The 27,633-nt window shown below is 44.1% G+C and overlaps 1 protein-coding gene across 1 annotated transcript; it reads right to left on the bottom strand.

The window, feature by feature from the left end:
• Positions 1–4,928: 4,928 nt before the first annotated feature.
• Positions 4,929–9,472, bottom strand: LOC143272683 (uncharacterized). Its single transcript, XM_076568623.1, has 6 exons — positions 9,371–9,472; positions 8,415–8,548; positions 7,623–7,696; positions 7,430–7,537; positions 5,229–5,333; positions 4,929–5,118 (listed from the first exon to the last, which is right to left on the bottom strand). The coding sequence occupies exons 1-6, from the start codon at positions 9,470–9,472 to the stop codon at positions 5,090–5,092; spliced, it is 552 nt and encodes a 183-aa protein (XP_076424738.1). The 3' UTR covers positions 4,929–5,089.
• Positions 9,473–27,633: the final 18,161 nt, after the last annotated feature.

Below are 27,633 nucleotides of genomic sequence, written 5' to 3'. Positions count from 1 at the left end.
ATAAATAAAATGTGGTGCATATACAAAATGGAGTACTACTCAGCAGAGAAAAACAATGACATCATGAGGTTTGCAGGCAAATCAATGGAACTAGAAAAAATCATCCTGAGTGAGGTAACCAGACTCAGAAAGACAAACATGGTATGTACTCAGCCTCAATTTCATACAGAGTTTAAGAATAGCCTGAGCTACATTAGATTCTGCCTTTAAAAAACAACCAACCATTTTAAAAATTGAAGTAGGAAAATTCTGTGTCATGTCAATCAATCAGTGTTGGACACTCATTTGACAAGATTCTGGATAAGAACTGTCTGAAGAAGAGTCATACTTATGTTAATAAAGAGCTTCTACCAAAGATCTGCAGCTTCTGTCATTCCTACTGTGCAACATTGCACTTTCTGCAGCTTCTAGGACAAGTGAGTATGCCCACTCTCCCTGTGTTCATGTAACACAATGCAGAAAGTTCCAACTAAATACTTATAATTAAAAGGAGAAATAAAATATATCCATATTTACAGGAAGAAATAACACCCTGTATGTGGATGGTGTGATTACCTCTGTGGAAGGATCCAATGAGTCTAAAACAAAATGAGAACTGACAAGTAATTTGACTGAGGTTCCTGACTATAGCACCTTATTCATCATGGTGGAACCCAGAACAAAATGGTTTCCTCCAGTGATTTCCTGCAACCCTCAGTTAGTGTCCCTACCTCTCTTTACACTGTGTTGTTCAGTGTTCATTGTATTCACTATCCCTGCTCAGTCTACTGTGTGCTCCTGTCTCCTGATTACTTAATTATATACTATTACAAGTGTGGAACATGCCATGAGGAAGCCCAAATGAACAAGGTTGACTGTGACTATATGGGCTAGGTTTTGTGGATTAAATGGAATTGTCTGGGTTAGCTGCACAAAGGGCCATTTAAACACATAATAGAAGTCAGTGAAGGGAATGAGCCATGAATGAGGAAGTGGAGGAGGACTCCAGTGGGAGGAACACTCAGTGGGGGCTGGAAGGGGCAGAGGGAGCCTGGCTGTGCCAAGAACAGGCTGGAGGGCAGGGGAAATGGAGAACATGGCAGGCAGGGAACGGCAGATGGCCAGAGACCAGGTTAGAGAGGGGGTAGAGCAAACAAGGGTGATTTGTGGACCACTGCTTTTACAGTGAATAAAATAGTACTTCTGCTTTTACAATGAATAAAATAGAGACAAAGGAAGTGTGTTGTCATGGTGGAGACATAACTCATTGTCTTAGACAAAAAGAACAAGCAAATAAAAATGCAGTAAATGAAAAGATAGCAAGAGATAGAGAAGATTGAAAGGGCTGGAACATCTATGTACCTTCTGGGTGGCTTTATCCAGCTTCCATTGCAGTTTTCAGGTTCTTCCTCTCCTTCCTCAATATCTTGTACTTCCCCGTGTGAGCTGGATATTCTATCTGGTGTGAGCCCCTGTGGGAGCACCTTCTCTCTTTCTGGTATTCAATAGCTCTGTCATTTCTGATAGCTACACAAACTGCTACCCAGGCGTGGTCTCCGGCACTGCCCTGCTTGCCCTACAGGCTTCCCCTTGGACTTCAAAGTGTTCTCAGCACCTTCCTAGCCAGGCTGCCTGCCTGGGTTCTTAGCTATGGTTGGTAGCATCTAGAAGTGGGCAAAGAGAAGCCATATGAAAGGTTGTTCAGTTTGCATGGCTTTCGAGCTCCTGAAGGAATCTTGGTGCCCTGTGGATAGATCATTACACTAGATGTTACTATAGTCTCCCACAGAAGAGCCTTGGGTATCCCATATTGGTCAAGGTGCATTCTTTTTTTATTGCTTTTTACACTTCCCCCAAAAAGTCTTTTTGATCCAGTTACATGAATGTAAATCATACAACATTAGCTAAAAGTTTCTGCTTCCAGAAAAGTTCTGTTCTCAAGGTATGTATGGTAGAGCCAATGGAATAGGATTGTGTAAACATCACTTGTTGGCCCTGCTTTGAGGAGACATCTGGAGGAGGCCAGTAATTCCTCTGTGTTCCAAGCAGCTATTGCATCCGACCCCAATCACAGCCATGCTTGCTCTCACACTCTGGGGACAGACACAGCTCTGATTGCCCCAGAATAAGCGACACTGTGCTCTGGAGCACCACCACTCTGTCATCACACATGGAGCCTAATAAACCAGCTACAGACCCAGTGGCCCTTAGATCCACCTCACCTCCACCCTGTACTACAGACAAGCCACCCTGCGACTCAGCCTCCCAACCTGTTCTCTATATTGGGGTTTCACCCCAGAGGAGGCCTCACGTTTCCCTGAGGTCACTGTGGATGGCTACTAAAGTGTGTTCCTCCTTATAACACACCCTGATCCAGGAAAGACCTCCAGTGAGTTTCCAAAGCAGAGATCTCAGCCTCTGCTGGCTCCCAAGGGACATCTCTTCAATATATATGAATCCTGTCCCTGCATCAAAGCTTGGTGAAACCCTTCTGAGGACAAAGCCTGTTCTGCTCTGTCAGAGGCTGGTATGAATAGGGTCCATTTTGCCAGTGTCTCCATCCCATGGTTTGTGTTCTCTCAGTGGAACAAGACCAGATTAGCTTCACAATATCTTCCAGTGTGTAGGGATACTCAGGGCACCAATCAAAGTCCATACCCATTGTCCCCAATGCCCAAAGACTAAACACAAGTATTCTTACCCCAGATGAAGGGTGCAAAGGGCCTTTGGTTATGTAGCACAGCTCCCAGTTGGATGAGCCTCTGGGAGACTCATAGTCCCCTGGTAGTTCTATTATGACAAGGATCCAGAGGAATGGACTAAGTACCTGCTTCCTGCATGGCAGAGGAGGATGCAGAGCTCCTGGGCAGGCCTGTTAGAAGCGTTGTTCCCAAAGTATAATGCCCACCACCATTGTGAGGGCAGCTGTGGTTCTCAAGAAACCATCAAGATCAAATATGCCCAGAGATCCTCATAAAAGGAGGAAGTTGCACCCTCAGACCCTCACCTGTGTTTCCATCCACTCCCTCCCACTCTGCTATTCATCCCCACACTAGCATGATCTCTTCATATCAAGAGGTGCTTGAGAATATATAAAATGTTAAAAGGTGACTGAAGGAGAAACTCTATCCATGCCCCTGTGGGGAAATTGCCATCAAGCTGTGGTGAGACATTTCAGTGATGCGCCTGGTTTGGGGTCACCCATACACCTGTAAATAACACTTTACCCACTCGCTGAAAGCAAGCACAATACTTACAGGATCACCAAGTTAAATTTTGATGGAATTCTACACTGGTCTGTCACTGGTTCTGTAGGAACTAGTATTGGCTCAGGACATCCCAAGACCAAGTTCTTAGCACAAAGGAGATTTATTTGCCCTTAGGGACATCTAGCAGAAAATAAGAGACAGAGACAGGAGATAGAGGACAAGGGAGAAGATGAAGAAAACAAGGAAGAGAGCAAAGGGATATTTGTCCCTAGGGTGGTTGGGTCAGAGAGACAAAGAACTGCCTCTGGATAGAGAGGAGACAGATGTGGCCCATAGACAAATGGCAGTTTATAAAAATAAAAGGGGAAACCTCATATTAGGATGAGGTATTTAATTTTAATTTAGCATGTTAATTAGGTGAACCAAAGCATGCTTTTGATTGCTAGACTTCAATATTTTAATAGCTGGACCTTGGTGGTCAGCCTCAAGAGGAGGAAGTGACCAAATAAAGGAGTAGACCTTGGTGGATAGTTTTAGAACTATAACCTAACAGTTTTGAATAAGGCAGAGAGAATTGCAGAAAAGGGCAAGGCCTGCCAGAGCCCTGTTTGCCATGTTCAAGGTAGATAGAGTCCCTTCAGGTGCCCTATCTTGGCTGAGTAGAAGTTTGTTTATGTCTAGATGTGAAACATTCTAACAAAACACACCAGAGGCCCGAGGACACCTTGTCTCCTTTGGCCCCAGGCACTCTATGAGGGAGATCTGGAGGGGGCACCACAGTTGTAGGAGGAGATTTGTCATATCTGTAACTCCCAGGCTCCCCACAAGCAGGTTCCATCTTGAAGGCTGGCCCATGGACATGTTCATCCTGGAGTGGAGTTGGTTCCTCTGAGTTCTTTTCTTCCCTCCCCTCCTCCAGAGAACATGTCCTCTTATTGACAATCACGGCCCAGCACTGCACAAGAGAGAAGGTCATTGACTTTTCTCAGCACACATATCATCTCATAGTGGCCTAGTCTTCAGGAAGCTAATGCACAGACCAACTTCAAGCCCTCTTGAGTCATTTCCTCAAAGCCTCCTGATGCTATGGAGTTTGGGAAGATGATCCATGAAGGGTCTGATTGCATTTTACATGTGAATAGCATCAGAAGAACAGATTATTATATCTGAAGGCTGAACACTAGTTTATGGATCTTTGATGGATATGTGGAGTGAATTTTCCCCATCTATCTGTTTGGGCTTGGCCTCTGGTTTGCATTTTTGGTGTTCTGACCTCTAGGCCTCTTTGTCCCTGTAGGAGGTTACTACAAGTAAGCTAACACACAGATGGTAAATGTCTCAGTATCAAGTTTCATCTTCCACACATACAGAGACCACAGCCATGCTGCTCTATGGCCTCAAAACAGGGCCAACATCCATCACAAGAGGTAGAACCTCAGGGCAGTAATGAGAACTTGAGTATTTGCAATGACCCTCATTAGCCAACATACACCTGCACCTCCGTAACCCTGCTCAACTTCTTCTACCTTCACTGGTTACCATCCAGACTCCTGCCTTTGCCCCTCTGTGCAACTGCCCACTGCTGAGCCCATTGATTCTGTGTGCTATGGCATGCCACCTGCCTGGAGATCTGCCAACATGAAGTCCTTTCTTCTTGACAATCAAGGTCAGGACTGAGCGTTACTCTATACCTGATTACCAGAGAGTTGGAGAACAAAGAATCATTCTGGACACATAGATCCAGGAGCTATCACCTTTATTGAAAGCAGAGGTCTGAAGAGGTGTGAGTGTGGGTGGGAAGCCCTATCTCTCTTGACACCGGAGTTCTGTTTGCTGCTCCAGAGGGAAGAAGGTCCCAGTACCAGGTTCCTGTGCAGTCTCTGCAGGGATCCATCTGTGCACTAGGACTCTTTGCCCGGTTCACAGGAATCTATTTGTAGACCCAGAAAAATGGGAATTGGAGAGGGTGGGCATGGCCACTGTGTTACAGGGAAATCATGACTGGAAGGGAAGGAGATCCAGCAAAAGCTTTCTTATTACCATCATAAGGAGGGTTGATGATGTCTGTTTTATTCAATGACAGTTGAATCACAAGACTTTCAAAATCCTTTAGCAGCGTTGGGTTTGCAGTATGATTACGGCGACCTGCAGGCCAGACGAGGATGGTGAGAAGTGCTGGGAAGGAATCTCATTACAGATAGGTCACACACAAGTCCCTTGAGGGATCTTCTGTGACATACATAGATTCAAGCAACAGCCGGGGTGTTTTCATGCCAAACTCTCTGAGAAGCACGCCAACCACATGAGAGCAATCAAGAGAAAATGAAGTTTACCTCTTATTTGAGACAAGAACCACCTGAGCACATAGTTCTGTGATACTGGAGTACCTAGTGGGTCCTTCAATGTCTTCTTATGAAGGTTCCCAGTCACTCATCCATGGAGGGCAGAGGACAAATGAAAAATTCCCCCCACAGGTACACCCTGAACCCAGGGACACCCAAACCCTCTTTCCTCCATTCTTCCTTGAGGGAAATATTGAGTTTGACAGCTTGGGTAGCATGAGGTAGAAGAGGAGGTATCCACCACTGACCGACTATCTCTCTGCCTTTGTTCTGTTAGCAGGACACCATCACACAATAAGGCCATCAGTAGTCCATCCTCTGCCTCCAAAATACATGCTGGAGGAGGGCCAGCTATGCAGTAGGCTCCTCCTTTGTCCAGGGTGATAATTTTTTATATTGGCAAGTTAGGTGGTAAGCTAGAGACACCAACAGGGTCTGAATAGTATCACATCCCCTAGAGTCCTTGGTTACAATGTAAAGCTGGGGCTGGTGGGCATCAGTGGTTGTTTCTATTGAGGTCTCCTTGTCTAGGCTGAGATACCTCCCAAGACCCTGTTAGGCTCTCATAGTCACAGTGCCTAGAGATGTTGAGGGCAGGGGAAAGAAGAGAGGATGTTCACAAATGCTGAAGTAGAGCAGGAAAGACAGCCCAGTGGGAGTCCTTTACAAGAAGGATTCTAAGAACAGAGTTTCAGGAGAATGCTGGCAGTGTTTTGAAATGTGAAAGGTGCAGGGATCAGGAAAGGGACAAGGACTCAGGAGTTGTTGATGGTGGTAGGTGCAGTTCACAGGTTCAGCCAGCACTGGATATTTTGGAACAATATACACTCCTGGGTACGTAAGTGTCTACAATGTCTACAGTGTCTCATCTGTGAGAACAGAGACAGTCTAGGACATTGGCCCAGGATATCTGCTTTCACCAGGACATGATTGATCTGTCACACAGCTAAATCTATACATGTTTAATTTCTGGCTCCTCTTTAGTGTGGAGTGTGTGTGTGTGTGTGTGTGTGTGTGTGTGTGTGTGTGTGTGTGTGTGTGTACCAGTACATACTCATGCACTCTTCAAAGGACAATAGTATGTCTCTCCACATCACTGTCTTGAGAGAGAGTCTCTAAATGGATGTGAAAAACCCCTCTTTTTGGCTCTGCTAGCTGGAGTGAAGGGATGTGCTCAGGTAACAAGTATGCTCAGTTGTGGCCAGCATTGCATGTTAGTGTTGGGTGTTGGAAGTCAGGCCCTGGCACTTGCAGAGAAAGTGCTCCTGGCCACAAAGCCAACACCCCATCCTTTCTAGTCCTTTCTATAAGCTGTAAACTTTCTGAATGAAAGACAGAGGAATTATAAGGTTTGTTCTCCCCAGCAGTGAACAAAGCTAAAAAGTGAGTCTCTGTTCATTTATCTGTCCCTTCTTTCCTTTTAAATTGGTGGTAAGCTGTGGGCTTCAAGACCTCAGAACTATCTGGGCAAAGGGGAGCATCTTGTGAACAACAGTGTTGAACAGGGCTCTGGCATCATGACACTGGATTCTGGTACCCCAATCCTGCTACTCTAATGAGATCACAGGTCTACAGGGGACAAGCAATATACCCACTGACAAATGATCCCACCTACATCCTTACTCAGAACAGGACTGCACCATGGGTTGATTGAGAGGGAAGGAAAGATATAAGGGTGGATGGATGGAGCTTGGATGTGGGTCCTAGATATCACAAGTTCTCATCTGAAGGTGGAGGATGAGAGGGCTAACAAATCTCTGTCCCAAAGAACCAGAAATCACAGCAATGACCCTCAGGCCAGATCTAGAAATAGGGGAGAAGGAATCAAACAATAACTCTATACCCAGTGACTCAGGAAGTCATGACAACAACCACAAACTGAGGCAGGGAAGGACGCACCCATGAGCATTCCCATTTTCTGTCGTACGTTATTGGTTATGCCATTTAAATAGGCGAAACCGAAGTTCTCCCCTCCAATGAATAATATGCGAACATAGTGCCACATCCCTGCAGACAAAGAACAAGCTGTGTAGATATAAGGATTTCTCCAAAAGAGTCTGTGAAATGGAACAATGTAAATATAAACACTTACAGAGAGTGAAAAAACAAGGCCTGCCTTTTTCTTCATTCATGGCCATCTTGAACTCAACACATCCAATGGGACTCCTGGACACAGGGCAGATGTGTGATTATCTTCTTCACACCTGTCCCATTCTTTCTTCTCCCATCCCAGTGCCCAACAAAGAAGAGGTAAGCCCCCACCCCATGCATACAGCAACCAGCCCCAGCCCCAGGCTTGGCACTCTGAGTTCCCATCTTCTGTGCTCTATTTCACACTAGCATGGAAAACAGAGATACATATAGGGACAGAACCAGTGGCCATCCCATACTTGGAGTTAAGGAGAGTGTTTCCAGCAATCTACCCCAGAACATTTTCCATGAGGAGGCCAGGCTATGCCTTTGGTCTCCAAATGTTTCTCCAAAGGCCTCTTCCAGATGACAGGATCCTGAATATGACCATGATCCCCCAGGCTCTTCATTGACCTCAGAATCCACTGAAATCCTGAAGAACCAGAGACTCCCTCCCTACCCAGAAATGAGTGCTGTCCACATTGGTTTCTCCAAGAGACAATAGCATTGTGATTGGAAGTTCCTGTCATTCACACAGTGCGCAACAGTACAGAATGCATCAGGTTGGACCCTGGGTCTCCTGTGCTAAGCACAATGTTCCTGGGAGCATCTCTCCTGCAGCTACAGAAGTCACCTGACACATTGCCCAGACAGGACCAGAGGATTCCATGTTCACATCCTCTGTCCAGCTGAAGTTGAGAGCATATGAGTGGTGAGAGTGAGCCAAGCATAAAGCGGGAGGGTAAGTACTCACGAGATGTTCATCCTGAACTCCAAGTAACCAATTCTGTTTTTGGACAATGTGAAGGGTGGCAGTGGGCTTCTCAGCTTTTCTTCTGGGAGGGGAAGGTTTCCTGCCCAGCGAATTATGTACCAGTTTCCTAAAAGCTAGATGAGGGAAGCCACTGCTGAGGCAGTCAGGAGGGAGAGGGAGAGCCAGGAAAAGGTTTTCAGGCTGTAGCTGAAATGGGAGCAGATGCAGGAGGTATATGGGAAGCACTTCAGAGCAGACTGTAAGGTCAGGGGCCCTTGGTCATGGCCAGCCCCTCTGTATCACTGAGAGGCTCTTCTACGAAAGGTAAGGCAGGGATCTCCTGGGAGATGATGTTCTTGGGAGTGGATACAGTCATGACACTGCACAGATCACTCAGAAGGAATAGAAAAGTTACCTACAGGATAAGGCTGGGGGTGGAGTGGACAGAGATCAGAAATGACTGGTCATGGGTGGACAATACCACCACATACCCACTGAGTATTGGATTACTGATGACCATACCCACACCACCTGGTCTTCCTCCTGGGGTCCAGTCCTTGCCTTCTTCCACTGTCAGGAACTACTCTAAGGATTGGAGTTTTCATGTTCTCCCAAAAACTTACTCCTAGTTAGTGCTATCCCTGAACTGAAGAAATGCTGATGTGTCATTTTATGTGTGGTTAAAAGAAGGTCCTTTGGAGCCCATGACTGACAGAGGGAGACAGTAGGTTTCTGAGTGGCAGAAAAGCCAGAGAGCTGCCTCCGTAACCCATGCCTCTTTCTGTGGGTACCAACTACCTGGCAGAAAACATGAAAACTCCATGTTGGAAGACAAACCCTAGCTCACAACATGAGGTAGCCCACCAGAATCCATCATTAAACCCAGACTCTCACTCAGTCCAGCATCAGGATCCTGAAAATCTGGTCCCCACCTTCAGACCTCCCAGAGATCTTACCTTGTCTGTCGTGGCACATTCACCACGATTAATGTAGCCTGCCTGCACTGCAGAGAGCAGGGTCAGGACTAAGGTCAGCGGGAACAGCTGCATTGTTGCCATGGAGCCTCTGTCTACCTGGACTCTAGAAGCACATTTATCTTATCCCAGGTGCCAGACACCCCCACCTCCCCTGCACAAAGGCTCCATCCATGCTGTGTGCTGATTGCACTGTTTTCTTTGGACCTGTTTTCTGGCTTAGAAGTGAGGATAATAAGAGGTGGGGACTTCTGGGGACTTAAGCCAGTGCCCTAACTCCCAATTTCCCTCAGAGTCTGGAAAGAGGAAGGAGAACAGCTCTGAGAGGAGGTGACAATCTTTGTAGGAGACACCTGGCTCTGTCTTCACTCATTCCTAGGAAGCCTGTCAGTGGGGAGAATGTTATCAGAGTCAAGTTCTGCCTGAGAATTCAGAGACAGAAATATAACCAGGGTTTTTGTGTTCCCACCCTCTCATGGACAGGCCCCATTCCCACCAGAAAGGGAGCCTCCATACCTCATACCTCCCCATCTCCCTCAGATCTCCCAGATCCAAGCACAGCCATTTCTTCACATAGCAATACTGGACACACAACCGTGCTCTGCAGTCACAGCCCCATGAGAACTGAGCTGTGCCCTCTCCCTCCAGTACCCTGGCCCCTGTGCCCTGTCTTCCCCTCCACATTAGACTCATGAGAAACCCGTAGACCTCTCTTGAAATCAGTAACCTCACTGTTGGTCCCCAGCTGCCCAGCAGTTCAGCTCCAACAACATCCCTGAATCTAATTCAGCTGTCCTTAGATCAGCTGCCTTTCCTCTCTCTACACTCCAAGAGAGAACTGGAGTCAGGCCATAGAATGAAGCCTCCCACGCATCCCCAAGCTTCACTTCTCCCCTCTTTCAAACCACAGAGAAAATCCATTGTTCCACTTGGTGGAAGTGTGTGTCGGTGTGTGTTTGTGTGATGCCTATTCTTGGTCATTGTCTTGAATAAACTATAATCCAGAAATGGAGGGCACACTTGATATCCAGATCTTGAGTCTGGAAGACACGGGCTTTTGATCTAGATCTTGAAACAGGATGACACACACCTTTAATCCAGATTTTGAGGCAAGAAGGCACATCTTTAATCTGGGCCACCCCTTTGGGTGGAAAGCTGTATAAAGACAATGGAAGAAGGAAGGATTCTTCACCTGCTGGCCCTTGCCTTGTCAGTACATCCATTTCTTCACTGGCATTGGAGCTCACTTCTTTGGGATTCCAGCATATACAGAAGACCACTTGAGACACCCAGCCTCGTGGACTGAGCAACTACTACATTCTTGGACTTTCCATTCACAGGTAGCCATTGTTGATTAGACTGTAGCCTGGAAGTCATCACAATAAGTTTCATTATATATAATATATATATGATACATATCATATATATGATACATAATATAATATATGTATATATACATATATGTGTATATATATACATAGAGAGAGATTCATTCCATAAGTTGTGTGACTCTAGAGAACCCTCACTAATGCAGTGTGTATGCTTGCATTTGCATGTGTCTTTCTGCAGCTATATGTAAGAATGCACCAGTCTATTTCTACCTGTGTGGACAAGTGAATGTCTATCTTTCCATGTCAGTATCTGTGTCAATGAGTGCACAATGCACCTAGATGTGTCTCTGTCTCTAAGTGTCAACAGATCAGTGTATGTGTGTTCATATCTGTACCTGAATCATGTTTATGTGAGCCTGTGAATAATTCTGTGTTACTGTGAATTGGGGGGCATATCTGTGTATATGTGATTATGTGTGTACTTCTGTTTCTGTGTGTACATATGTGTATGTGTTTATTCATGTGAGAGGGTCTGTGTGCAAATCTATGTGTACCTGTGCATAAATTTGTCTTTATGTCTCTCTGTGTGTCACCTGGGTTTTTCCCAGAGGCTCTTTTATCTGAATACTTTAATACTAGATCAAGCCATTTTTCTGGGAAACATGTGAACCTTTGGAGATAAAGTCTCAAGAGAAGACATGGGATTTTGGTAGACTCCACATCTGTGCCTTAAACAGTTCTTGATCCCTCAGGAAAAAAACATCCATGAGCCCATGTCACACTGCCATGGTTCAGCTGTCTCAGATATATGCCTTCCTGCTATCATGATGGATGGTAGCTCCTGAATCATGAGCTGAAATAAATCCTTCATCCATTGTGTTGTTTCTGTTGTGCATTTTGCCAAGTAGCAGAAAGAGGAAATGACACCTCTTTCTGGTGTCCAAAATTGGTCCAAAAAATAAGGTCATTACTTGAGAGCCCTGAATATGTCGGTCTAAGCTTTAAGACATGAAGAAGGATTTAGAGCTATGGGCTAGAAGAGCAAAGGAGCTTTTGCCAGGGGGTGGCTGCTGAGTTGGATCAGTTTTTGTCAGAGGAGTTTGACCATGGTTGTTTGCCCGTGCTTAAACACATGTGCATATGCACAGTACTGTCTATACTCTGAGTTTATGGAGGAGAAAAAGAAAGGAAGGGAGGAAAAGGAGGAAGGGCATGCAAAGGACAAAGAGAGGAAGGAGAAGGAGGATAAATTGTGAAATAATCATGAGGTTGGGAAGAGGACATGGTATAAGAGTCCAGGAGCCATTGGAAGTGAAATAGTGCATCTATTGGACAAAATTCCAATTTATTCATATATGATATTTCCAAAGAATAAGTGTTAAAAGGGAAAATAAAGATTAAAGCTAGAAAAGGAAAGAACAAGGCAAACAGTCAATGAAAAAGTAAGACTTTAAAAATGAACAACAGGAAGAAAATTAGCTAAACTAATTAAAAAAGAGAAAGACAAATTAATATAATAAAGATATAAAGGAAAAGCTACATTAAACACCAAATGAAATTTAAAGGATCATTAAGGCATGCCTCAAAACTATTCCAGTAGGTTGGGAAATATAAAAGAAATACATAATTTCATAGACAATCATGACTTTTTTTTACAATGTTCAATAAGAGAATGCAAACAACTCGAAGAATTCTATACTAGAATGAGATTGAAATAGTAAGGAAAACTTCCTAATAATTAGAGTCCATGCCAACATGAATTCACTATAGTATACTATCTACCTCAAATGGAACAGACACCAGTGGCCCTCAAACTACACCATAAGACAGAAAGAGAGGGAGTGATACCAGAACTTTCACAAAGCTGGCAGTACTCTGATGCTAATGCTAGAAACACATGCACAAAGCTATAAGCAAATCTTCTTGATGAACATGGAGGCAATCCTCAGTAAAATATTGGCAAAGTAAATTTAGTAATACATCAGAAAGATCATTTACTATGATTTAGTTGACTTCATTCCTGGGATACACAGGTGGTTCAACATATGCAAATAAAGAATGAAATACAATAAAAAATGGACTCAGTGACAGAAATGACATAATATCTGAGTCAGAAAAGCACTTTGACAAAGTCAGTCACCCCTTCATGATACCTGCCCAGAAGAAAGTAGCAACAGAAGGAGCAAATCCACATAATGAATGCTCTGTTCTAAACTACAGCCAACATTGTCCTGCATGGAGAAACACATTATCACTAACGCCAGCAGAGACAAGGGTGTCTATATTCTTCACTCTTACTTGATAAATAGCTTGAATCTTAGCTAGTCAATATAATAAGAAAAGAGGTAAAAATGGATACAAATATAAAGAAAAAAGTCAAAGCATCAGAATTTGCTGATGATATGATTTTCTACATAAGTGAATTTGGAGATTCCTCAAGGAAATTCTAAGAACTAATAAACACTTTCACAAAAGTGTCAGGTTATATATCAAGGCAAGAAACAGTAACTTTTCTATGCACTGTATCACTATTTACCATAGTGAACACATGGATAACATAATTTAAAAAAAAACTCATTCTCAACTGTTTAAAAATTATTAATTCAATGTTTTGGAATTAACTTACAAAAAAATGGAAGAACTCTAAAAACAAAAAAAAAATTAAGTTGAAACTTTTAAACTGAAGGAGACACTAGAAGACAGAAATACTTTCCATGCTCACAGATGAGCAGAATTAATACTGTGAACATTTCTGTATTATAAAACACAGTGTACAGATTCAACACAATCCACAACAAAATGCCAATACCATTCCTCACAGAAAGACAAACTAATCCTAAAATTTATATGGAAGCACAAAAGACAACAAATATTCAAAGCAATCCTGAGTAAAAGGGACGATGTCAAAGGTGTCATCATTCTAGATTCTAAGTTACAATACAGTAAACAAAGTGTTGTGATTCAATCACTATGAGAATCCATGTAGAGATTCCTCAGAAAACTGAAAATAAAATTCACCACCTGACTCACATGTACCCCTTCTGGGTATACAAACCTGAAGGAGTCTCAATTAAATGCATGGAGACACTATGACACAGTCTTTAGAGCAGAGTTTTGGAACCAGCCAGGTGTCTGTTAACAAATGCCTGGAAAAAGTAAAAAAAAAAAATTGAAATTTATTTATACATAATGAAGGGAAAAATTATGTCCCTTTTAGGAAAATGGATGGAGCTAAGAGCCTACTGTTAATTAATTAAAGGGTCAGGCTCAACAGACATCACATTTCCTCTCATTTGTGGACCCTATAGCTTATATGGAAACAAAAAAAATATCTAAAACATGACACAAAGATAGAAGTGAGCCTGATGCAACAGTGGACTAGCAGGAGAATGGAGGGTGAGTATAGAAAAGACTTGATACACTTCTACAAAATAACTCCATGAAGCCCCTCATCACATGCTGTAAATAAACACTAACTTAAAAATCCTTAAAAGTAAGCTGTAATAGATGGAGAGCCTCAGGAAACTAGTCAAGAAACCAAATTGAGCTCTGGTGACACCTTGATGGATTTAAATCTGAACTTTGTTGTACCCAAAAAGTGAAAGGAATGCATGATGGGGTAGTGAAGATAAAGAAACTAAGCTCATCCTAGAGGTAGCTTTTACCCAGAGTGTCCTGCCTACATTTCTACCATCAAAGTACAATGGGGTAGACCGTGTGCTCAGACCACGGTCTTTTCAGCAGCCAAATGTGGTCATTGGAGAAAACATAGCCACTGGACTGCCCTAGAGCCTGGTCAGAACTGAGGTGCTAGCTCAGATGGCAGGTGAGAGTGTAACCTTGTTACTTCTTGGCAAGTAGCTGAGCTGAGTGGTACAAGGTGGACACACAATGTCTATCAGGAAGGAGATGATGTAATATCCCTACAGCAGTGGACACATCCCAGGATAAGGAACCTGGGTGGCTCATGGAGGATGACATAGATTATAGTGAATGGAATAAGGTCACAAATACTAAGGACAGCTTATGCTGGAGAGGATATGGAGTAAGGGGAACACTCCTCCACTGTTGATGGAAGTGCAAACTTGTACAGCCACTTTGGAAATCAATATGGCAGTTTCTCAGAAATTTGGGGATCAATCTACCTCAATACCCAGTTATATTGATCTTAGACATACACCCAAAGGATGCTCAACCATACCACAAGGATATTTGATCAACTATGTTCATAGCAGCATTATTTATAATAACCAGGACCTGGAAACAACCTAGATGTCCCATAATTGAAGAATGGATAAGGAAAATATGGTACATTTACACGACTGAGTAAATTAGCTGAAAAAAAAAAAACAGTGACCTTGTGAAATTTTCAGGCAAATGGATGAAATTAGAAAAAAATCATTCTAAGTGATGAATCTCAGACCCAGAAAGACAAACATGGTATGTACTGATTCCTAAGTAGATATTAGGAGTAAAGTACAGGATAACCAGCCTACAATCCACAGCTCCAGAGAGGCTAGATAACAAAGAGGGACAAAAGAAGGATGCATGGATTTCCCTGGGAAGAAAAAATAGAAGAGATCCTCTGGGTAAATGGGGGTGGGTGGGGTAGGGGATAGGGGGATGGGAACTTGAGGGAGCAGGTTGGGTGTCCCAGGCTTGGGAGGTAGGTTGTGACAGGATGGAGGAGGAGAGTAATGAAAGATATGTCTTAATCAGGGAGGGTCATTTCAGGGTTAGGAAGAAACCTAGTACCAGAGAAACTCCCAGGAATCCACAAGGATGACCCCAGATAAGATTCCTAGCAATAACAAAGTAGGTACCTGAACTGGCCATCTAGTATAATCAGACTGGTGACTACCCTAATTGTCATCAGAGAGCCTTCATCCAGTAACTGATGGAATCAGATGCAGAGATCTACAGCCAAGCACTGGGCTGATCTCTGAAGTTCCTACTGAAGAAAGGGAGGAGGGATTCTATGAACCAGGTGGGTCAAGGTCATGATGGGGGCCCACAGAGACAGCTTGCCTGAGCACACAGGAGCTCATGAAGTCTGGACTAGAAGTTAGGGACCCTGCATGAGACCGGCCTAGGCCCTCTGCATATTTGACAGTGGTGCAGCTAGGTCTATTTATAAGGCTCCTAGCAGTGTTATCAGGACCTGTCCCTGGCACTTGAGCTGGCTTTTGGGAACCTTTTCTCCATGCTGGATTGCCTTGCCCAGCCTTGATGTGGGAGGAAGAACTCAGTTCTGCCTCAACTTGATGTGCCATACTTTGTTCAAGCTCATGGGAGGCCTGCCGCTTTCTGAATGGAGACAGAGGAGGAGTGGGTGGGGAGGGTATAGATAGAAGTTGGGGGGGAAAACTGTAGGAAAGAAAGGAGGGAAAGCTGTGGTCAGGATATAAAATAAATGAAAAAATATTAACTAATTGAAATTTGAAAAGATCCTATTCCTGAAGACGCTGAACACTGCAACTGCAAACATGGAGAAATTAGACTGGAACTGAGCTGAAAGTTCTCCTGATTGGCTCCTTTAGTGCCATACTGTGTTGTGCATACTGACACGGGAAAATTATCACTTGTTCATTAGGGACAACAATATGCTTCACTAACAACAGGTCAGTCAACATTTTTCTGGTGGTGCTGTAGAGGCAAAGCTGTGAAGGGTGTAACCAATCACTTTCCAACTTATTGAAAGCTGCTACATAGGAGGGAAATCTTGTTCAGTTCAGTGAGCAATGGCAGAAACTTGTAGGTACATGGGTCAGAACCCCAGTGATATGGCTACTGTTCTAGTTTCATTAGACAACAATAATTTTCCCATAAAAAAGTCTTGTAAACATGTGTTCATATCCATAGATTACTGCTATGTTCAGCCTCAGACACAGAGGGAAAATTTTAATTTGTTTCTTGTAGTCAATACTGTTTACTGCAGAAACTCATAGCTGACCAAATTGCTGAGAATATATAACTGTTACTATATATGAAATAAAATGTCTTTTCTCCCACCTCCTGCAAAGGCTCAGTGAATTCCAAAGAAGACTGAGCAGAAAGAAAGAACTATAAGAGGGTGTGAAGTGTTGTGTACCTGTTTTTCAGACTGAAACATTCTATTATGCAAAGAATTACAGAAGGCCCACAAAACTCTCAGGAAATATACAAGATTCATGACCCTTCTCTGTCACCAAAGTTATATAAATAGTAAACAATTGCTAGGAAAGAGGAGACACTTTGGTGGAGCTGCCTAGAACCAGTGGAGGGAGATCAAGCGACTCAGCTTTCATGAGGTATCACCAATGGAGAAGGAAGTTTTGATGATGCAGTGAGATGAGTCACACACTCTTTGAAGGAGCCTCTCACACACTGACATAAGAAGTTCAATGGGTCCACTGGCTAGGCTTGGGCGAAATGGATTCTTTGTTTATTGTGATTGCACTGTCTGAGGTGAATAGACACTCTCATTATCCCAGGAAAATAATACCACATTGCACAGGTTCAGGGGATAATCTGGAGGCTCCTTACTAGGTCAAGTTGCAGGGAGGACCTGCCCACAAATGACAACACAGAGGAAGATTTAGGGGGCAAAACTGTGCTGGAAACAAATTGAAATGCATAGAACATGGAACAGAAACATGCATTAAAACTCATTGAAAACTGAAAATCAACTGTATTAGAAAAATAGTAAGTTTTAGGTTGTTTGTTTTGAGACTGGGTCTCTGTATGTAGTCCTGGTTGTCCTGGAACTCCCAGTGTAGACCAGACTAGTCTCAAACTCACAAAAATCTGCCTGCTTCTTTCCCTAAGTGCTGGAATTAAAGGTGTGCACCACTCTACCAGTCTCAAGCACTGTTTTTAAAGCATGATATTGACTTCAGTGCAGTCAAATCTGTTTTGCACATAAGATTTTTCAACCTATGCTTCAATACAATGAAGCTCACTTTTTATCCAAAGTTCAGTAAAATATTTCCACTTATTTTTTTATATTCTTGCATGAAGATCTTTGACCCTTCCATAATATCCTTGGGTCTCATACAGCAGGGACACACACATTGCTCAACAGTTTTACAACTTTCTTGCAATCCCTTCCCTCCAACCTTTCCCTGCTGCCTCAGACTCCAGCAAGTACCTGAGGAATTAACTCCCTTTCCAGATGACCAGGTCCAGGCAGAAGGGGGCAAGGAGAGGACAGCAGGTGAGGGTGAGAGTTGGGCTAAAGGGTTAGTGCTGATGACCACTTGAGAGCAATGGGCATCTCCTCAGGGAAAAGCAATGTTGCACACTCATTCTCCGAATACATGTCCAACTGGAATTGGTAACTTCTGAGTCTATTTTGATCATTTAAAACATTGGCCCGGCCCTCCATCACTGTGGTCACATCATGTCACTGAGGCAGTGTCAACACAGACCTTGAAAACAGGACCAATCACAGAAAATCCAAGATTAAGATGATGATGGAAAGTCCTCTAGTCTTCCTCCCTCCATATATGCCACTGCTCCTAGGTAATTCAAAGCTAGGTCCCTCACAGGATTCCATGAAGTTCACCAATGCAGCAAGATTTCTATAGGGACCTTCAGACATTTGCAAGCCTGATGTCATCTCCCAGTCCTGCCTATCCTAGTGACTTCCCAAATACTCAGGCATCTTTTGAAGCTACTTGGCATAGAATACACATCACTTGAACTTCCAAGGTATTATAGCTCTACAGGACTGCTGGGTGCCATACTACTTTGTGTCTGTTATCTGTTAATTTCAATATCTCATCAAACCTGTGAACTAAGAAGGCCTGCCACATAAAAGCTGAACCCAGAAACAATGATAAACTCTTTATTGGATTCAGATGGGTGGGGACAGAAGTTAAAAGCTAAAGCAGGATCATGGTCCGCTGGTGAGTAACAATGGAGGAAGGAGTGGTTCTCATGTGGAGGTAAGGCAACACAATTGAAGGCAGTACTCCATTGAGTGTGGTCCAGGGGGAAGAGTAGTCCAGCGAGGCCATTGCTGTGTACTAATGGCAAAGATAGCTCAGCAGCTGTGGTCCTGGTGGGCTGTGACAGAGAGAGGAACACAAGTGAGAGACTCCTCCCCTTACCATGGGAACAGCAGTCAGAGAGTAGTTACCTGGGAGGTGGATGCTTGTTAGATTTCATCCTTCCACCAAGTCTCTAGGAGGTCCCTCCTGAGAATACATGGGCCCCTGAACAATCCTGATTCTCCTGACCTTGTAGATCTCTAATTGTGTTTGGTGAGTACCTAGGGCATGAAATTAGACCAAGTGGAGACCACAGTATGGGAAGGACTCTGGAAAAAGAAAGGAGAGATTTCTTGATTATGCTGAGAATTATACTTGAGGACATCTCCTGAGGTAGTCAATGCTTCCTGGCTAAGGAAGGTCCCTTATAAGTGAGAGGATGGGAGCAGATCAAATAACAAACTTCAACCCTGGATCTGAGGGATCTGAGTTCTCTCTGTTCCTTCAGAGAGTCACTTACCACTGTCAGGTTTGGGAACACAGCATTCTGAGTAAAAGAAAAGAAAAAAATTAAATATAAGAATATGGCCAGGATGAAGACAAAGATTATACCCGTGGTTTGGATGGCCCCATGATTAAGCTTACAAGAAGGCCCTGATGATGAAGGAAGGCACATGATTACACAAGAGTCACAGTTTCATGGGTGACACAGAGGGGACCTGGGCAAGGGGCAGAACAGAGCATTTACTCAACCCTCTGCATAGGCAGAGGGTTGATTTTTTTGGAGAAGTTCTTTGTGCTATATGAATTTCTTTAATTCTTCCAGGGCCTCCAGGTTTTCTTTTGGACACTTTCCTGTGAGCAGAGGCCAGATGAGCAGACAGGGTGTGACTGCACAGCTCTGCTGGGAGCCAGTGACATAAGGACAAAAGCACAGCCCAACACTAGGGCCTTCAACCTGGATCAGATGGCAGTAAGAAGGAAGGAGACTTCAGAGCGAACATGAAGGTGGGATGTGGATGAATGTCTTGTCTGCAGGAATGGGTATCACTGATACATAAGGCCTCTGTATGACCAAACATGCATGACAAGAGCCCAAGATGCAATCCCTGAGTTGGTGAGGTTCCAATCCCATGTTCCCTAAAATTAAACTAGAATTATAGTTTTGTGGCCCAGTAGAAGCAGGTGATGTCTATCTCCAAAGTCTCCAACATGTAGGGCCTAGGAAACAACACATAAAGGTCCTGCCAAGTGAGACTTTCTGGTTTTGGGTGCCAGTGCTCAAGGACCCTTCCCTGCCCCAACTCTGTGACCCAGAAGCCCGTGTGTGCTGGAGAACAACAGTGTCTACTCACACTCAGAGGACTTAAACTCTCATGAGTGCTACCTTCAGTCCTCAGAAACTGGCCAACCCTGAAGACTTCCATATATACCTATCCACCATCTCTGTCTCCCTATCTCATTTCTATTTTCTAAGAGGAAGGACAAGTCATCCTGGACCTGTAGAACAGCCACCAGGACAAACAGTGTGACAATCGGGAGCAGGCTCTTCATCTCTCAGCTCCATGCTCTCAGACAAGGCAAGTCAATGGGGTGACACAATGTGGCTGTATTGGCTCCTCAGAGGATGTCCTTTATGACTGAAAACGATACTGGCCACACTTCTCCCGACCACCTATATTGAATAAATCCATGTCCATCCTAGGAGTGGGTGCTGTTACAGTTAGGATATGGTAGCCATTCACTGTAGATAAAAGGCACAATGCCCTGCAATCTCTGTACCATCCAGGGTGCTCCTCCTGAAGGACCCCAGAGAGTAAGAATGAGTCAGGAGTGGAGTGAGGGACACAGTCTGCACTCTAGGCCCATAATGGAGAGATGAGTTCATTCCCTAGTCCTGCTGTACCTCTTTGGAGACCCAGGGCCAGCCTGACCACATACTCTGAAAAGTGGTTTCTCAGCTCCTGTTGCTCAGAAAGTGACTAGGCTTCTCCACACACTGTCCTGCTTATTTCCAGACCCCACACTGCATTCTAAGATCTAATCTCACTGATGCTCATACCTAGTAGGCATGATGTGGATAGTAGGGTCACTGTGTGGTGACTCAGGGTCTCCTAAAATGGTTCCTCCTCTAAGACGCCCCTCGCCACTCTCAAGCCCAGTTACCTGAACTGCTGCCGTTGTGCACCTGGGACAGCTGTGCTCTCATGGGGGCACTTCTTACTCTCAGGTGTCTTGCTCCTTTTTCCTCACCTCTACCCATCATCCACCTCCTCCATTATATTCTAAGCTGCTGAAATACTTATGCTTCGCAATTTTATCCTCAAGCTGGAAAGCTTAGCTACATATCAGGGGGTCATGATTATGTGTTCATTAAGGGGTATGTCAGAATGTTTTGCCTGTGTGAGCTCAGGGACATCAATTTTGACAGAAGATATTGGGTCCTCTGTGGTATTTGTCATCTAAGTGCCCTCTGAAAGGACTGGTGGAGCCCCAGACCACCCTGTACAGTTGAATCCCCTTCCACACCTTGCAGTCTTTGTGAGCTTCTTAGGTCTGGCACAGGCAGTTGAGAGCCAACAGTTATACAATTGCATCAGTTTTCTCAGACTAGAGCCTCCGCCACCCTAAAATTTACCCTTTAATTTTCTTGAACACTGACAGGCCACCAAGGTGACCCAAAGTTTAAATCCCTTTGGATTAAAAGGGCAAGAGGGGCACAAGGTGGACAGAGCCCCCTGAATTCAGAGTCCATGGCAAAATTGCCCTGGCTGACCTCTCTAGTGACTCAGTTCAGCTCTCTCCCCAACAGGAACTCTGCCTCCTTCCTCTCCATCCTGCACTTCTTTGTGCTCAATGTCCTATTCTGAGAGCCAGTTGGCCCAGGCTCTGGTCACAGGTGCTGGTTCTACAATGGCATCTTTGTGCCTCTGTGGACCCAGGTTGGACAGCTCCACATATCTATAAACAATGTGGACCCAGGTTAGACAGCAACACATATCTATAAACAATATTAATGAGCACACTCTGGCAAGCCTCAGTTCTGGCTTAAGTTCTCATAAGACCTAGGCCTTGACCCCAGCATGCAAGGTGCCCCTGAGCAGGAAGTTGGTCATCCCAATGGCAGGAAACATGGTGCCTGTGATCTTTAGAAGCAAGGAATAATGATATGGTTGGAGTTCCCATATCTGGGGTGCCAAGGACTTTCCTGTTTATTGTCCAGTTGATTGAAATCAAACAGCTTATATTTCACTGTGTGGATCACTGTTAAAAAGCATTTATGAAAACAGTGTATGTAATTCCATCTTTTTTTAAAGTGGAGTGACAAGAGCCACAGGTGATAGACACATCATGAATCTCATGTCTAGTATGATGAAAGCCACACTCCTAATACCAACCTGTCATTCCCTGTGTCCTCCAGAGATGAATACTCCCAAATATGCTTATAGATATCTAAAAGGTAAAGTGATAAGAGAATCCATCTGGGGTTAGAAAGGCAGGGCTTGAAGTCAATCCCAAGTGACTGAGACAGGGCAGAATGTGGAGATCTCAGGAGTCAAAAGAATGGGTGGCTGGGGTCAACCCAAGGTAAACAAGGTCAAGAGATGGTAGGGTAGGAGAGAAAGGATGCCTTGTCCAAAGTGTGTCATAGCCTAAGGCATTTCTGAGTGACCCCCATTTTATTCTGGTGGTGGTTCTTACAGAGTTCCACAACTCTATATCTCCTGGTCTCACCACTCTTGTTCACATCCTTCACTGACCCTGAATGTGAACTTCAGTATGGTGACCTTTTAGATGTTGCTAAGTTCTAGGTGCCTCACTGCAGTGTACAGTGTCTGGACATTACATGACATTTATAGATAGGAATGTCTTGATAGCTCAACCAACAGCACTAGGCCAAAAGAGATGATGCCTGGTACTGAGGTTCATTGAAAAGAAATGGGGAGCAGTACTGGGATGATGATCAATAACTCCTGAAAGATGAACTACATACTGGAGACTACAGATTGTTTCCCCATGGAGTTTATTATTTTTGAGACTGCTCTTGGACCATGATGAATACTCAGTTCCAGAATAAAGACAAACTGAAGCATGAGTGCTCAGTACAAGAAGTGGAGGATCCTTGAAAGTGCTGATGACCAACCCTCTTGGATGTCCTGGGTTTTCAAAGGTCGGGCCACCCACACTGATTTGTGGCTTCCCACCTCCAGTGCTGCATGGCTCTCTTCCGTGTGTCAAGTGACACACTCTGGTGAGACCGAGATATGTCAGTGTTAGCACACTCAGTTAACAGAGGCAGTTGCTAATAGGAAGAGAGAAGCCTGGTGTGGTGCTGCAGACCTTAATCCCAGTGCTTGGGAGGTGGAGGCAGGAGGATCGGGAGTTCAGTGCAAGCCTCAGATACAAACTGAGGTACAGGCCAGACTCAGCTACATTAGTGTCTGTCCCCAGAAAAAAATTAATGGAAAGATAAAATAAAAGGGGTCTGTGTTTTGACTGTGTGCCTAGCCTATAATGGCTGACCCATCTCTCCACCCTGTGAGGTAACTCAGGCCCAGAAAGAAAAACACGGTATGTACTTACTCAAAAGTGAATATTGGCTGTAAAGTAAAGGTTAACCATGCTACAATCCATAGCCCCAGAGAGGCTAGGTAACAATGAAGCCCCAAGGGAAGGAATAAGGATGCATGGATTTCCCAGGGACTTTTAAAGTTGTTTTGGTTTCATATTGTTTTATTGATGTCAACCTGACAGCTTGGGAAGAAATGAGAAAGGAAAGGCTATGACTGGATACTGATGTATTTATGCATCAAGTTGATAAGTTGTCCATGTACTGGTTAGTTTTTCTGTCAGCTTGACACAAACCTAGACCTCTATGGGAAGAAGAAATCTCAATTGAGGGATTTCTTCCACCAGATTGGCCTGTAAGCAAGTCTGTAAGTCATGTTCTTGATTAACAGCTGATGTGGGAGAACATAGTAGGATATGTACAGTATCACCCCTGCACAGTTGGTCCTGGGAAGTGTGAGAAAGCAGTCGGGGCAAGTCATGTGATCAAGCCAGTGAGCACACTCCTCCCTCCATAGCTTCTGCTTCACTTCCCGCCTCCAGGTGCACGCCTTGATTCCTGCCTTGGCTTTCTTCTGTCATGAATTATGACCTGAAAGTTGTAAGATTAAATAAACCCTTTCTCCCCTAACTTTGATTGGGTGAGTGTTTCACCAAAGCAGCAGGAAATGAATATATCCCCAATTCTCATGATGAGCAAGGAACAGTGTAGTGATTCCCCTCTAGGCCAGTGAGGGTGGAAACAGGAATCAGAGGCATAGATTTGTAGGAATTAAAAAGACACCACACGGGAATGATGTGATTGTCTCTGTGGAAGTATCCAATGAGTCTAAAAACAAAAGCAGAACTGACAATGAAGTGGCCAAGACCTCAAGCTGTAACACCTCCACTGTGGTGGAACAAACCAAGTGTAAGAGATCCCACCACAAAATGGTTTCCTCCCCTGATCTCCTGTAACCTCAGTCCATGTCTCTAGCTCTCCTTACATTTGTGTTGTTCAGTGTTCATTGAATTCACTCTCCTTGCTCAGTCTACTGTGTGCTTCTGTCTCCTGATTACTTAATTATGTATCATTACATGTGTGACGTGTGCCATGAGGAAGCCACAGATAGAACAATATGGAAAACAACTGTGGGGCAGGGCGAGGGAGGGCAAGAGGTTGGTAGATTCAATAGAATTGCCAAAGTCGGCTGCACGAAGGGGACATTTAAAAACATAATTGAATGTAGTGAAGGGAATGAGCCGTGAGTGGGGAAGTAGAAGAGGACTCCAGGTGGGAGGAACAAATCAGTGGGGTCTGAAAGAGGCAGAGGGAGCATGACTGAGACAGGACAGGATGGTGGGTGAGGGAGAGGAAGACAGCCAGAGATCGGGTTAGAGAGAGGGTTGAAGAAGCAGTGATGAGTTGTAGTCCAAGCTAGGGACTTTATGTTTACTGTGAGTAAAATGGGAAAAAGGGGAGTGTGTTGACACGTGAGGATGTGACATTGACTATTTTATTTTAAACTTTTTCACAAATTTAAAAAGTTAGCACATGGAGAAATGAGTATAGTTGTGGTCTAGTCATTGTGTGTGTGTGTGTGTGTGTGTGTGTGTGTGTGTGTGTGTGTGTGTGTTGTTTTGTTCTGATTTGTATGTAGTCTTCTGACAATAGCATTCAATATGCCCACCTTCCAACCCAGGAGTGGGTGGATATGTTCATAAACCTGAACCTGAGATGGCAGGCAGGTCCTTCAATGCCTCCCTGACTGCTTTATGTACTTCTGCCCCAGGTGCCTGTGGTCTCCAGGCTCCATGACATGCTATAAAATATAGACTGTCTATTGAAGAGGGGACTCCATCCATGCATCTATGGAGAATTGTCCTCTATATTGGGGTGAAACTTGACACTGGTGAGTCAAATTTGAGGTCACTAATCTCCTTTCAGAAATCTGTGCCCATGTCATTGGACTAAGAAAGACAAAGACATTTGTTGACAAAGATCAACTTCAGTCTAACTGTACTTAAGGCTGTCATTGATGGTCTGTATGGAGCAAGTAGAGTGTGTTCATGTCTCCCAAGAAGACCTCATACAATAAGTCTCATTAAATGCACAGGAACACCTCAATCCAGCATGCCCCAGAAACACTGTGTAGGAAAGCTGAAGGGCACAAGAACATAGAAAAGGTCATGTTCCATGTCTATGCCCACCATGAGCAGGACCTATGCTGGAACCTAGTCCATGAACATGTTCATCATGAACATCTGGGGATCTACCTTCCCTTGCCTGTTCAGGGAGCACATCCACCATACCCAGTAAACTGTAGCTGGCCCTGTACAGGGACGGGGTCAAATGGGCTAACTTTTCACAGCACACCTCTTAGGTCATGGTGACCTGGCCTTCATAACCTTCTTCACATCAAACCCCAAGATGCCCTGACTTATGTCTTCAAAGCTTCCTCTTCCCTAGGGATTTGGGAAGATAGTCCACGCAGGAGCTGGCAGCATTTTGTATGTGAGTAATGTGCCCAGGAAAAGAGGACCAGTGTGGAAAAGCAGGACATGATCTCTGGCAACTTCAGTGGAGTGGTGGGAAGGTCTTCCCTTCCATCTGTCTGGTTTGGTGACACTTGTGTTTGCTCTTCTCATTCCTGCATGTTGGGTTCTGGGCCCCAAGTTTCTCTGTCCCTGGAGGGCTTTGAAATCAAGACAAGTATTTCATAGAGACACTGAAGACCTCTCCAGATATTCTGCCCTCCACATGCTAAAAGCAAAAAACAAAACAAAACACCCTACTCTACGGCCTCAAACTAGGGGACCACCACCCATCACCAGGGCCACAACACTAGGCACACCTGTTAGTAGACCCACATAGCCAACTTATGCCTGCCTCCCTGTGACACTCTCAACTTTTCTCCCTCAGTAGTTATCACAGAAGCAGGAGTTCTGTCCAAATTGCACACGCCCAGATTGCCTGCTACTGTGCTCTGTGGTCCTGTGTGTCCTGGGATGCCCCTCTAATGGGGACCCATAAATGCAAAAATAACTCTATACTTCTCTAGTATCAAGCTCAGCTCTGACCATCTGCCCTCACCTGATTAACACAAAGCTGGGGCCCATTGGACTGTCACACATATACCCAGAGATAGGGATCAGCTTCACTGAAAGAAGAGGCATGGCAGAGTCTGGACACTGGGCTCTGTACTCTTAAGGCAACAGATTCCGGCATCCAGGTGCAGAATGTGGCAGGTGATCAGATCCTGATTGTTGAGTAATCTCTTCAGAGCTTGCTCCATGTACTAAGATTCTCAGACCACTCACAAGAATCTATTTGTAAAACCAGGAAGAGTCAGGCTCTGAAGAGTTCTTCTGTGCTCATGTCTTCCAGGAAAATCCTGAATAGAGATGAAGGAGGTATGAGGAAAAACTCAATCACTACCATCACAAGGAGAATTGAAGATGTCTGTTCTGTTCAACAAATGTTTCATACAACCTCACAGATTATGGGTTTACCACCAGAAAATGACTTGTAGGACACATAGGGTGATGATGTGTGGGACTGAAAGACCCCAATCCAAGTAGGTTTGGAAGTGATGTTTGAGGAAATTTTCAGAATTTTGAGGTCCAGCCTCTTAATTTCCTTCCCAGAGGCCCAGGAGAGATGCTACCAATGATGTGGGGATGAATCTAGATACAAGGTTTAAGTGTATTTATTTTTAGATCACAAAGAATATTCACTGTGAATTTCAGCCTGTCTTTCTAGTAACCCTGTAGAGGGTGTTCATAATAATCATTAAATATGGTATGTGATTTCTCTACTATGTAAATATATCAGTCAGGAGCTGTATTTGAATTTTGTCCCTGGGTGGTTGGGATTGAAGGCATGTGCCACCACATCCTTGTTCATGGTAACTCTAGAATTTAGAAAACAACTAGGTTATAGAAAGCCTTCTGTCTCTGCTGGCACTAAAGGCATGGTCTACCACAACCTTGCTCAAATATTTTATCTTAGATCCAAATCACTCTAACTCTTAGAGATTTAAGGAGCAAGCTTGAACTTAAATCTTTTAACTGTGTTTTTAATACCAAATAATGAAAGTAATTTTTTAAGAAGAAAACTCAAAAGTTGATGTCCAAGATGGCATGGATCATGTGGCAATCTACACTCTCACATTCTAACACGGAATTAAGACACATGGTTTTAAATTTTTTTTTCCTTTCATGCCAGGATGGCAAGTTTGCTTTGGTAGATTATTTATCTAAAATATTGTTATTTTTATTTTTCATACCTTATCAAATGAAAGGCATTTGTTAGTCTTTATAAGTTCAGAAGGCCTCTCCTTTTTAAATCTGATCTTTATGAATCTCACTCAGTAGTACCCACAGCATTTCT

Source organism: Peromyscus maniculatus, chromosome 4 (assembly GCF_049852395.1).
Source record: "Peromyscus maniculatus bairdii isolate BWxNUB_F1_BW_parent chromosome 4, HU_Pman_BW_mat_3.1, whole genome shotgun sequence".
Taxonomy (NCBI): Eukaryota; Metazoa; Chordata; class Mammalia; order Rodentia; family Cricetidae; genus Peromyscus; species Peromyscus maniculatus.
This window is presented reverse-complemented; position numbering and strand designations above follow the sequence as displayed.

Excerpts from the sequence above, each read along its gene's own strand:
- LOC143272683 (XM_076568623.1), bottom strand. The coding sequence starts at position 9,472 with ATGGCAACAATGCAGCTGTTCCCGCTGACCTTAGTCCTGACCCTGCTC. Across the intron at positions 7,697-8,414 it reads GAGTTCAGGATGAACATCTC|GAGTCCCATTGGATGTGTTG; the intron begins GTGAGTACTTAC and ends CCCTGTGTCCAG. Across the intron at positions 7,538-7,622 it reads GCCTTGTTTTTTCACTCTCT|GGATGTGGCACTATGTTCGC; the intron begins GTAAGTGTTTAT and ends CTTTGTCTGCAG.